Genomic DNA, 13,467 nt, shown 5'->3' on the forward strand with positions numbered 1-13,467 from the left:
AAGAAGCTTTTTTTTTTTAAAGAAAGAAACATGATGTCCAAAGCATGATATGCTCATGTCATAGGCTGACAGCCCTTGGGATGTTTACATTGTTTGTCAGAAGCAGTGAGCCAGGTGTCTAACATCCAAGGTCTTGGCAAAAGAATTCTTAACTGCATGGGTCTCCTTGAGTCAAATCTACAAAATATCTTTAAAGGAATCAAGGTATAGCAAGTACAAAACCTAACCCCCGAGCCAGGCACACGCAGTCTGCACTGGACGGGTCCACCATGCTGCTCACAGCACAATCGGTCTCTGCCACACGGATCACCTCATTGACAGATGAGAAATGAAATATTCCTGATGAGTTCAAAAGTGACTCCTGCTATTGTTAAGACTGGCCTTAGTCCTTGGAAAGTCAAACACAGAAGATTAGTTCCTTATAGTTTTCAGATCATCTCATCTGAACTGTCATTCTGTTAGATATAAAAACAGAAAAAAATATTAAAATTAGTTTTATGCTCCAGTCTGCATTGTTTCTTGATTTTATGGAAGTGCAGGGTACAAAGGACAAAGCTCTGAGGAATTGAAAGAAAGGCTTTAGCCATGTGGGTCATAAAGTCCTAAAGTTAGAGATGACCTCAGAGATCCTTGATAACTTTTTCTTGATACAAGAAAAAATAAGTGAATAAAGGGGAAAGGAGAAAAAATAAGTGGGAAATATTAGAAAGGGAGACAGAATATGAAAGACTCCTAACTCTGGGAAATGAATTAGGGGGGTGGATAGGGAGGTGGGCGGGGGGTGGGGGTGACTGTGTGACAGGCACTGAGGGGAGCACTTGATGGGATGAGCACTGGGGGTTATTCTGTATGTTGACAAGTTGAACACCAATAAAAAATAAATTTATTTAAAAAAAAAGAATCCCCTCTTGATCAGTCTCAACACAAGGCCAGTCATCCTAGCCTGCGTGTATCGGTGATGGGGCATTCATACTGCTGTGGTCTCTATTTCCAGTTTCAGAGAGTTTTGGTGATGATGGAATTCTTCATGTAGAGTAACTTCAGTTTTCCTGTAACTAATTCTGTGCTGCTAAGTTATGTGGAATAAACTGTATAACCCTGATACAGAATTTATATTCTTATATTGGAAACAAGATATCTTGGCCTTCATGCAGTATAGCATAGCAATTGGGAGCATATGGCTGTGAATCATTCAGAACCTGAGTTTGAATTGCATCACAGCTTTTATGGGTGGCATGACTTTAGGCAATTTATTTCTTCTCTTAGAATATGAATTTCACGCCTATAAAATGGCATAAGTCTACTGCCTGCCTTATAAGGCTGTTGTATGGCTTGAGTTTATAATGAACATAAAGGTCATAATACAGTGCTCTGAAGTCCAACACTCCATCTGCCATAATATATCCACCATTTTTCTGTGGAGTGACCTTGGTGCATCTGCTTCCTGAAGAGATGTGATGCACCTCACGAGGTTGTTGGGAGGTTAGATGTAAACTGCTTAGATCCATGCTTGGCCCATAGTAAGTAATCAATAAATATTTCACATTTGTTGATAATTGATCCACTAATTAGATTGATTATGAGTCAACTAATAATTCATAGTAATTAATGTCATATCATTATTTACAGAATGCTGGTACTTAGTTCTTATGTCTTTGACTAGATATTCAGCAGGTATGATATTTGTATTAATTTCTTATATAGCAATAGATAACTGAATATAGTATCCCAATTGGCCTTCCCATACCTACTCTTGTTGTCCTTTGCACTATAGCCAAAATCTGCTGATTTACTAACATATAAATCTGATTATTGCTTAAACTATTTATTTTTTTAAAGATTTTATTTATTTAGATTTTGTTTATTTATTCATTAGAGACAGAGACAGAGGCAGGGAGAGAAGCAGGCTCCTTGCAGGGAGCCCGATGTGGGACTTGATCCCAGGACCCAGGAATCCCCTCCCAGCCAAAGGCAGACGTTTAACCTCCTGAGCCACCCAGGAGCCCTGCTTAAACTCTTTCCATGACTTTCCATTGCCTCATTATAAAGTCCAGTGTTCCCAACATTTGCTCAAAGAACTCTTCTGATCGACTCTCCAGCCTCATCTCCCACCATTTCTCTCTTTGATCTCTGTGCTCCACCTAGCAATTCTTTTCAGTTCCTTCTGACCCCATGCTCATTCTCACTTCCAGGCTTTTGCACTTATTATGTCTCCTGCTAGAAGCTTCCTTTCTCCTTACCCTTTACCTGGCTACCTTGCAGTCATCCTCTGTGTTTAACTTAATTATCACTCCTTATTCCTCAAAAAGTTAAAAATACAACTGCCCTATGACCCAGCAATTGCATTACTTAGTATTTATCCAAAGATACAAACAGTGATTTGAAGGGGCACCTGCATCCCAATGTTTATAGCAACAATGTCCACAACAGCCAAACTGTGAAAAGAGCCCAGATGTCCATCAACAGATGAATGGATAAAAAAGATGTGATATATATACCATGGCATATTACTCAGCCACCAAAGAGAATGGAATCTTGGATTTGCAACACTGTGGATGGAACTAGAGGGTATTATGCTGAGCAAAATAAGTCAGTCAGAGAAAGACAAATACCATCTGATCTCACTCATATGTGGAATTTAAGAAACAAAACAGATGAAAATAGGGGAAGGGAAGGAAAAATAAAATGAGATAAAAACAGAGAGGAAGACAAACCATAAGACTCTTAACTATAGGAAACAGAGTTGCTGGAGGGGAGGTGGGTGGGGGCGACGGGGTACCCGGGTGATGGTCATTAAGGAGGGCACTTGGTGTTATATGCAACTGATGAAACACTAAATTCTATCCCTGAAACTGATAATACACTAACCTAAACTAGATATTAATAAAAAATTTATAAGAATTATCACTCCTTAAGGAAATCTTTCTTTTCTGACACAATCCTATGGGCTAGGTTAACAGCTGCTCTTCTCACTTTCATAGCACCCTATGATTTCTCTATTATAACACTGATTTTAGTATGAAGATTTTTAAAATTTACCTTTTATTCTTGCTCAGTTGAAGGTCTGTGATGTCTCTCTTGTTTGCTTCTTGCTCTTCTACAGTACCTAGCACAGGGCAGGAACATAGGAGGGACTCATTGGACAGCTGTTGAAAGAGTAAAGGAAAATTCAGCTTCTTCCCAAGGGATAATTGGCTGTTCAAGTAGTTTATGGACACTTCAAACTCAACGTATCCTACACTGATGGAGACCTGAGCCTTCAAGTCTCTGTTGGCCAGGCCCATCTATGACTTCATCTCTTTTAACTACAGGGAGCTGTAGTTTGTAGGTAAAGTAGTATTGGAAACAAGACTGGATAATTTGGATAGAAGAAAAATGGTGCCCTGGGGAGCCTGAGTGGCTCACTTGGTCGAGCAGACGACTCTTGGCCTCAGCTCAGGTTGTGACCTCAGGGTCATGAGATTGAGCCCCATGTCAGGCTCCATACTATGCATGGAGTCTGCTTGTCCCTCTCCTTCCCTTCTGTCCCTCCCCCTCTCCATGGATAAATGGATAATATCTTAAAAAAAAAAAAAAGGAAAAAAAAATGATGCTCCTTTCCTGTGGAGTGTTGGATGTTGTTTGGGGAGAATGTCAGGGACCAGTAATCTTTGTCCATTTTACCACCACCAAGAAGGGACTCTTCATTTCTACAACATTCCAGGCCCATTGAGGCAGAGGATGCCAAAAGAGACTATCTGAACAGAAGTTCAGTTTCAACAAATGCCTTCCTTTCCTCAGAATTTTTGGTTTCGTGAGAGGTTGGTCTTAGTCATGGCTTATGTGGAGGACTTGGGAGATATGAAATAGTGTCAGTTCTGAAGTTAATCTGAAGTTAATCTAAAGTTAATCTTCCAACAAAATTCTACAAGCAAGTCATGGAGGCCAGCATTTATAGACCAGAATGAACAATTTCCACAATATGTGACACTTAATGAAGATTGCTAGGGACAGTGCAATTGGGATTTTATATGGAGTGTTAATATTTTATGTACTTACAAGAACAGCTGATAATTAGCATACAAGCAGATCCAAAATTGTGTGTGTTGAGGCTGAACCAGGAGATTGCTTATGTGGGAGGCAGGTCATCCTGTGTTGTGCCCTGAATATTTCCCAAATCCAAATAACCCTCATTGTGCAGATGCACTGGACCTGCCACTTGGCCTTGTCTGCGTCATAAAAGAGCCTATGAAACACATTGAAGAGATGGCACAATGTTGTAGACGTGCTGCATAGGCATGGGCAGGATGAGGGGGAGGGACAGCCACTACTGATCAGGTTATGGAGGAGAGCTGGCCTCTGACATGGTCTACAATTTCTGGTAATTAGAGGATATGTGGAGTGTTGATCAACTTTGTCTTTTTGAGTAAAATCTAGATGTGTGGGCCTCGTGCCCAGAAAATACAGCTGGTCTCAATAAAATATAGAACAGTTTCCTGTTAACATGGACAACCTGCAGTTGAGTATGCAGACATAATCTTAATAATGATAATTTCAGTTTCTATTCCACCCATCTATTATTCATTCATTCAATATTAGATATTTACTAAATATTAAAATAGCACATGATAATTAAACTCAGCCTAGGCTACGTTAATGCTACAGTGAAAAAATGGCCCCTAAAATTTCAGTTCATTTTAAGTTCATGTCCATCATGGGCTGGCTGTAGCTCTCCTGCATCATCTTCGTTTCAGGACCAAGGTAGAAAGAGCAGCTTTTATCCGAGACGTGCTGGCTTCATGCACGATGACACTGCATGCGATGACCCTCCAAGTTCTGTTGGAAGTGGCTCCTGTCGGATCACTAGCCTAAGCAAATCACGATGCCCCAGGTGTCAGTGGAGCGAGATGCACAATCCTCCTAGACTTCCCTCTCTGTGGTAGCCGAAGCACGGATATTTTGAACAAACAATAACATTTACATTAGTGTGAGCGGCATGAGCTTGGACAAAGGAGTCCCAATGGCAGAAAGATTAGTTTTGATGAGTGGTTTGGCTTATTTCACAAGGAGACGCCGTGGATTGTGAAGAACTTAAATGAATCTGCAAAGAAGTGCATGTTATCAGACGCATTGCCCTGAATTTTTTTGGCCAAAATAACAGTTACTCCGGGCTCGGACTACTCCCAGCACTGATTTCCAGGGTTTACACAGACTGGGTTTTGTAGAAACACAAATATTCTGAGTTCATTAGTGCACAGAGGCAGATGGGGAGCCAAAAACTTTTGAAAACAACTTTTTTTTCTGAGACTTCCAAGTCCGACGCTGAGTTTGCTACTCTCCCAGGATCATATCTTTTGACTTCACTTATGCAAAGTTTTCATACTTGCAAGCAACTCACTACTAAAGGAAGTAAAGCCATGAATTCTTATACTACCGGGTTTAATTAAAGTAGTTCATTGCTGATATCCAGTGTAAAACTGGCCAACTTTATTAGCCATCCTACAGAAAAAGTGATACTGCACTTTTTTCTAATAGAATGAGTGGGATTTTATTTATACTTCATGTAAAACAAAGTAGCCAGCATAATCAGACAGTAATTTGTTATTTCCAATGTAAACATTTTAGGAGCAGTAGTATCAAAAGTGAGCGCTAATTAGAGAGCTGTTAGAGAAAATATATAAGTGGTAACAGATTGACAAGCTACACCAAACAGCAGGCTATTTATAGCTCCTTGCTGTTTCTAAATTCTATTTTGTTTAACAGTCTTTGGACAACGCATATGAGGGGAAAGCTTCACGACTTGATTTGCAGTTTAATTTCTGTAAATACAACTAAACCTTGCAGACATGATTACAATGCAGCTAGCTGTGATAATTAAAAAAGTATTATTAACTAGATGACTTTCTGACTGTGTCATTTGAGATTCTAATATCTTTTGTGCCCCGTCTCCCCAAAGAGAGGATAAATCCAAGCATTATTTAATTATGGTTTTTTACAATAAAGGGCACTTTAATCAGCAACCTCTCAGGAGCTCTTGCCTTGTAGTCATTTATTCAAACAATGAAAAAGTCAAGAAATATTTATGTGCGAGAGGAGGGGTGGTGAGTCACAGGCACTCACTTAGACCGCTGTTGACACTGTGGACGCTTGACCTCTAGTTCCATTAGCAAAACTGAAAATGATTTGCTGACAACTATATAGACTTCTGGATTTCTTAGCAAAAATAAGAAAAAAAAATAGCCCCTATTGGGAAAGGAGAGATGACTTATAATGTGTAATAGTTAATCTCCTCTCCCATGGTTATCTCTTATGAAAACAACCGCCAGGATCCATTAAGTGGCGGAGAGAAGTGAATGTGTGTAAAAAGGGAGAAAGTCAGGTTTGCTAATCGCTTTTTTTAAAAATTGAGAAATGTCTGTTCATGTCTTCTGCTCATTTCTTGACTACTTTTTTTTTTTTTTTTTTTTTTTTTTTTTTGGTGTTGAGTTTGATAAGTTCCCAATAGATTTTGGATACTAGCCTTTTATCTGATGTGCCATTTGCAAATATCTTCTCCTATTCAATAGGTTGTTTTCTAGTTTTGTTTACTGTCTCTTTTGCTGTGCGCAAGTTTTTATCCTGATGAAGTCCCAGTAGTTCATTTTTGCTTTTGTTTCTCTTGCCTTTGGAGACGTGTCTAGCAAGAAGCTGCTGAGCTCAAGGTCAAAGAGATTGCTGCCTATGCTCTCCTCTAGGATTCTGATGGATTTCTGTCTCACATTTAGGTCTTTCATCCATTTATATTTGTGTATCGTATAATAAAGCCAGCCTACCTTAATTCTCATTCTCTGCATGTGGCTACCCAATTTCCTCAACAGCATTGTTGAAGAGACTGTCTTTTGTCCATTGGATATTTTTTTCTGCTTTGTCGAAGACTAGTTGACCGTAGAGCTAACGGTCCATTTCTGGGTTCTCTATTCTGTTCCATTGGTCAATGTATTTGTTTTTGTGCCAGGACATTACATGTCCATCGACGGATGAATGGATAGAGAAGATGTGGCATATATATATATACAAATATATATATTCGTTGCTGATATCCAGTGTAAAATTGGCAAACTTTATTAACCATCCTATAGAAAAAGTGACGACTGTAATATATATGTAATATATATATAATATATATATATATATATATTACTCAGCCATCAAAAAGAATGAAACCTTACCATTTACAGTGATATGGACGAAACTAGAAGGTATTATGCCAAGCAAAATAAGTCAGTTAGAGAAAGACAGATACCAGATGATTTCACTCATACGTGGAATTTAAGAAACACAATAAATGAACATAGGGGATGGGAAGGAATAATAAAATAAAATGAAAACAGAGAAAGAGGCAAACCATAGGAGATTTAAAGACTCTTAACTATAGGAAACAGACTAAGGGTTGCTGGAAGGGAGCGGGTGGGGGGATGGGGTAATTCAGCGATGGTCATTAAGGAGGGATCTTGATGTGATCAGCACCAGGTGTGTTATATGCAACTGAGGAATCACTAAATTCTCCTGAAACTAACAATACAGTTACCCAAATTGAATTTAAATAAAAAATAATTTAAAAATTGAGATAAAATTCACACAACCATTCCACCATTCACCATTGTAATCATTTTTAATTGCAAAATTCAGTGACTATTAGAACATTCACAGTGTTGTGATACTATCACCACTACCTAATTCCAGAATATTTTCATTACTCAAAAAAGAAACCACATCCCCATAGGTACTGCTCCCCATTTATCCCTCCTCAAGCTCTGGCAACCACTAATCAGTTTTGTGTCTCTATGGATTTGCCTATTCTAGACATTTCATGTATAAGGAATAATAAATATGTGGCTTTTTATATCTGACTTCTCTCACCTACTGGGTTTTCAAGGATGATCCAAGTTGTGAGATGTATCAGATTTTAATTCCTTGTAATGTTTGAATGGTGTTCCATTGTATGGAAATATCAAAATTTGGTTATCCATTCATCAATTAACAGACATGTGGATTGCTTCCCTATATTAATTTTACATTTTTAATTTTTTAATTACATTTAATTACATTTTTAATTTTTTTAAAGTCGCTATTCAATTCCAGTTAGTTAACGCACAGTGTAATATTAGTTTCAGGTACAATATAGCAATTCAACATTTCCATACAATACCTGGTGCATCAGAAGTGCATTTCTTAATTCTCATTACCTATCTAACCCCATCCTCCTGCCCACCTGCCCACTGGTAACCATTAGTTTGTCTCTATAATTAAGAGCCTGCTTCTTAATTTGCCTCTCTCTTTTCTATCTCTCTTTCCTCATTTGTTTTGTTTCTTCAGTTTCACATAAGGGTGAAATCGTATGGTATTTTTATTTTTCTAACTTGTTTTGCTTGACATAATCCTCTTTAGCTCCATCCATATCATTACAAATGGTGAGAATTATTCTTTTTTATGGATGAGTAATATATTGTGATAAAATATCTCTATCTCTATCTCCATCATCTATATCTATACCCATTCTTCTTTATTCTTTCATCAGTCGATGGACATTTGGGTTCTTTCCATAACTTATCTATTGTGATAGTGCTGCTATAAACGCTGGGGTGCATGCTTTGAATTAGCATTTTTGTATTCTTTAGGTAAATACTAGTAGTGTGATTGCTAGATCTCAAGGTAGTGCTGTTTTTAACTTTTTAAGGCACCTCCATGCTGTTTGCCAGAGTGGCTGCCCCAGTTTGCATTCCTACCAACAGGGCAAGAGGTTCCGCTATCTCCACATCCTCTCCCACCCCTGTTGTTTCTTGTGTTGTTGATTTTATCCAGTCTGATAGGTACGAAGTGATATCTCATTGTATTTTCTATTTGCATTTTGCTGATGATGAGTGATGTTGAGCATCTTTTCATGTGTCCTTTGGCCATCTGGATGTCTTCTTTGGAAAAAAATGTCTATTCATGCCTTCTGCCCATTTTTCATTTGGATTCTTTGCCTTTTGAGTATTGAGTTTTATAAGTTTTATAATTTCTTTATATACTTTATATACTTTGGATATTAGCCTTTACCAGATACATTTATAGATATTTACAAATATCTTCTCCCATTCTGTAAGTTGCCTTGTAGTTTTGTTGATTTTTCCCCTTCAATGTACAGAAACTATTTATTTTGATTAAGTCTTATTATTTTTGCTTATGTTTATCTTACCTCAGGAGAAATATCAAAAAAAAAAAAAAGAAGCTGGTATGTTTGATGTCAAAGAGGTCACTTCAGGTTTCACATTTAGGATGTTCATCCATTTTTAATTGATTGTTGTGTATGGTGTAAGAAAGTGATCCAGTTTCATTCTTCTGCATGTGGTTGCCCAGTTTTCCCACTACCATTTGTTGAAGAGACTGTCTTTTTTCCATTGGATATTCTTTCCTGCTTTGTCAAAGATTAATTGACCATAGAGTTGTGGGTTCATTTCTGGGTTTTCTATTCTGTTCCACTGATCTATGTGTCTGATTTGTGTCAGTGCCATACTATCTTGATGATCACAGCTCTGTAACACAGCTTGAAGTCCCAAATCATGATGCCTCCAGCTTTGTTTTATTTTTTCAGGATTTCTTTGGCTATTCAGGGTCTTTTCTAGTTCCATACACATTTTGGGATTGTTTGCTCTAGCTCTGTGAAAAATGCTGGTGGTATTTTGATAGGGATGGCATTAAATGTGTAGATTGCTTTGGGTAGTATTGACATTTTAACAATATTTGTTCCTCCAATCCATGAGTCTTTCCATTTCTTTGCATCTTCCTCAATTTACTTCAGAAATGTCTTACAGTTTTCAGAGTACAGATCTCTTACCTCTTTGGTTAGGTGTATTCCTAGGTATCTTACTGTTTTGGTTTCATTGCAAATGGGATCAATTCCTTGATTTCTTTTTCTGTTGCTTCATTATCAATGAACATTAACATTAACAATGGGCAACAGATTTCTGCACATTGATTTCGTATCTGTGACTTTGCTGAATTCTTATATTAGTTCCAGCAATTTTTTTTGGTGGGGTCTTTTGGGTTTTCTACATAGAGTATCCTGTCATCTGCAAATAGTGAAAGTCTGACTTCTTCCTTGCTGATTTTGGATACCTTTTATTTTTTCATAGTCTGGTTGCTGAAGCTAAGGCTTCCAGAACTATGTTAAATAGTAATGGTGAGAGTAGACATTCCTGTCTTGTTCCCAACCATAGGGGAAAGGCTGTCAGATTTTCCCCATTGAGGATATGGGTCTTTCATCTATGGCTTTATAATGTTGAAGTATGTCCCATCTATCCCTACTTTGTTGAGGGTTTTTTTTAATATATATATCAAGAGTGGATGCTGTATTTTGTCAAGTGCTATTTTTGCATCTATTGAGAGGATTATATGGTCCATATCCTTTCTTTTATTAATGAGGTGTATCACATGGATTGATTTGCAAATATTGAACCCCTCCAATAGCCCAGGAATAAGTCCCACTTGATCCTGATGAATAATTCTTTTAATGTACTGTTGGAATTAATTTGCTAGTATCTTGCTGGCAGTTTTGCATTCATGTTCATCAGAGATATTGGTCTATAATTCTGCTTTTTAGTGGGTTCTTTGGCTTTGGAATCAAGGTAATACTGACCTTATAGAGTGAGTTTGGAAGTTTTCCTTCCATTTCTATTTTTTGGAACAGTTGGAGAAGAATAGGTATTAACTTTTCTCTAAATGTCTGGTAGAAAACCCCTGGGAAACTGTCTGGCCTGTACTTCTGTTTGTTGGGAGATTTTTTATTACTGATTCAATTTCTTTGCCAGTTATGGGTCTGTTCAAATTTTCTATTTCTTCCTGTTTCTGTTTTGGTAGGTTGCAGGTTTCTAGGAATTTGTCCATTTCTTCCAGGCTGCCCAGTTCATTGGCATCTAATTTTTCATAACATTCTCTTATAATATTTTCCTATATTCTCCATAGTGTTGATTGTAATCTCTCCTCTTTCATTCATGATTTTATTTTTTTGGATTCTTTCTCTCTCTGTTTTTTTTTTTTTTTTTTTTTTTGATAAGTCTGGCTTGGCATTTATCAACCTTATTTTTTCTCTAAAAGAATCAGCTCTTAGTTTCATTGATCTGTTCAACCGTGTTTTATTTGTTTCAAATCATTTATTTCTGCTCTGCTCTTTACTATTTCCTTTTATTAATTAACTTATTAATTGCTGGCTTTAGGTTTATTTGCTGTTTCTTTTCTAGAACTTTTAGGTATAAGATTTAGTTGTGTATTTGAGACTTTTCTTCCTTCTTGAGGTAGGCCTGTATTGAATATACTTCCCTCTTAAGACTGCCTTTGCTGAATCCCATAGACTGTCATGTTTTCATTTTCATTTACTTCACATATTTTTTAGTTTTTTCTTTAATTTCCTGGTTAACTCATTCCTTATTTAGTAGAAGGTTCTTTAACCTGCATGTATTGTGGTCTTTCCAAAGTTTTTCTCATGCGTGACTTCAAGTTGCATAGCATTGTGGTCTGAGAATATCTTGGAATGATCTTGATCATTTTGTAATTGTTGAGGGCTGATTTGTGACCCAGTATGTGGAATATTCTGGAGAGTGTCCCATGTGCACTCGAAAAGAATGTGTATTCTGCTGCCTTAGGAGGAAATGTTCTAATATATCTGTTAAGTCCAACCCATCCAGGGTGTCATTCAAAGCTATTGTTTCCTTGTTGATTTTCTGCTTAGATGTTCTGTCCATAATGGTAAGTGTTGTGCTGAAGTCTCCTACTATTATTATATTATTATCAATGAGTTTCTTTATGTTGGTTATTGGTTTATATATTTGGGCATTCCCAGTTAGAGGCATACCTATTTACAACTGTTAGATCTTCTTGATGGATAGACCCCTTAATTATGACATAATGCTCTTCTTTGTCTCTTGTTACAGTTTTTCGTTTAAAATCTGGTTTGTCTGATATAAGTACGGCTGCTCCAGCTTTCTTGTCACATTCATTAGCGTGATAGATGGTTCTCCATCCCCTCACTTTCAATCTGCAGGTTTCATTAGGTCTAAAATGAGTCTCTTGTAAGCAGCATATAGATATGTCTTGCTATTTATTCATTCTGGTACCCTATGTCTTTGATTGGAGCATTTGGTCCATTTACATTCAGAGTGATTATTGATATGGTATTGATATGATTATTGATATGCCATTGTGTTACCTATAATGTTGCTGTTTCTGATAATGTTCTCTGGTCCCTTCCAGTCTTTGTTGCTTTTGTTCTGCCTTCCTCAAAAAAAGAGTCCTTCAATATTTCTTGCAGGGCTGGTTTAGTAGTCATGAACTCCTTTAGTTTCTGCTTGTCTGGGAAACTCTCTCTCCTTCTATTCTGAATGACAGCCTTTCTGGATAAAATATTCTGGGCTGCATATTTTTCCCATTCAGCATGTTGAATACATCCTGTTATTCTCTTCTGGCATGTCACATTTCTATGGACATATCTGCTGTGAACCTTATTTGCCTTCCTTTGTGCATTAAGGACTTTTTTTTCCCTTGCTGCTTTCAGGATTTTGTGAATTTGACTATAATATGTCCTGGTGACAGCTAGCTTTTGTTGAACTTAATGGGAGTCTTCTGTGCTTCTTGGATTCCAATGTGTGTTTCCTTCCCTAGATTAGGGAAGTTTTCAGCTATGATTTGCTCAATTAAACCTTCTGCCCCTTTTTCTCTTTCTTCATCATCTGGGATCCTATGATACAAATGTTTTTACACTTTAAGGCATCAGAGTTCCCTAAGTTTACACTCATGAACTAATAACTTTCTTTTCCTCTTCTTTTCAGCTTCATTATTTTCCATAATTGTATCATCTTTATCACTGATTCATTCTTCTGCTTCATCAATCCTTATGATCACTGCATCCATTTGATTTTGCATCTCAGTTGTAGCATTGTTAATTTCAGCCTGACTAGTTTTTTGTTCTTTTATCTCTACAGTAAGGGATTCTCTGGTGTCTTCTTTGCTTTTTTCAAGCCCAGGTAGTATTCTTATGATTATAGTTTTAAATTCTGGTTCAGACATCTTACTTATGTATGTTTGATTAAATCCCTGGCCATCAATTCTTCTTGTTTTTTCTTTTGGAATGAATCCTTGTCATTTTGGAGGTCAAAAAAAAGCATACATTAAAAAAATAGTAAAGGAAACAACAAACAATAAAAATAGATAAAAAATAAAAATAATAATAAAAAGGAAGTTAGAACCTAGGTGTGTTTTGGTCTGCTTGTTAAGAGAAACTTGATCCAAAAAATAAATAATAAAAAGATTTTTAAAAATCAAAAAAAATTTTTAAAAATTGCCTTTCCTGTATCCCTCTCCTTCCTAAATCTAAAGAAAGTAGATTCTGTTTCCACTGGAGCTGAAGCTTTGCATCACTCTATGATCACTAGACTTGGTGTGTGTGAGTGGTTTGTTTCCACCTTCTGCAGGATG

General features: G+C 37.0%; 1 protein-coding gene and 1 long non-coding RNA gene across 8 annotated transcripts in view; one reads left to right on the top strand and one right to left on the bottom strand.

Moving 5' to 3' along the window:
- LOC144288978 (uncharacterized) overlaps nt 1-4,152 on the bottom strand; it is a 40,666-nt gene extending 36,514 nt beyond the window's left edge. For 3 of the 5 annotated variants that reach the window (XR_013357041.1, XR_013357040.1, XR_013357043.1), the window contains exons 1-2: nt 4,039-4,152; nt 3,040-3,146 (exon numbers count right to left, since the gene is read on the bottom strand). Coding sequence is in view for 2 of the 5 variants with exons in the window: in XM_077857120.1 (XP_077713246.1) it covers nt 3,040-3,106; nt 4,039-4,060 (89 nt within the window). In the remaining 3 variants the exon portion in view is untranslated. The remainder of the gene's footprint in view (nt 1-3,039; nt 3,147-4,038) is intronic. The other 2 variants (XM_077857120.1, XM_077857111.1) reach the window with 1 other exon arrangement.
- LOC144288987 (uncharacterized) overlaps nt 1-13,467 on the top strand; it is a 44,916-nt gene that overhangs the window by 15,029 nt on the left and 16,420 nt on the right. The gene's annotated exons all lie outside the window — the stretch shown is intronic.

Source organism: Canis aureus, chromosome 1, assembly GCF_053574225.1.
Source record: "Canis aureus isolate CA01 chromosome 1, VMU_Caureus_v.1.0, whole genome shotgun sequence".
NCBI lineage: Eukaryota > Metazoa > Chordata > Mammalia > Carnivora > Canidae > Canis > Canis aureus.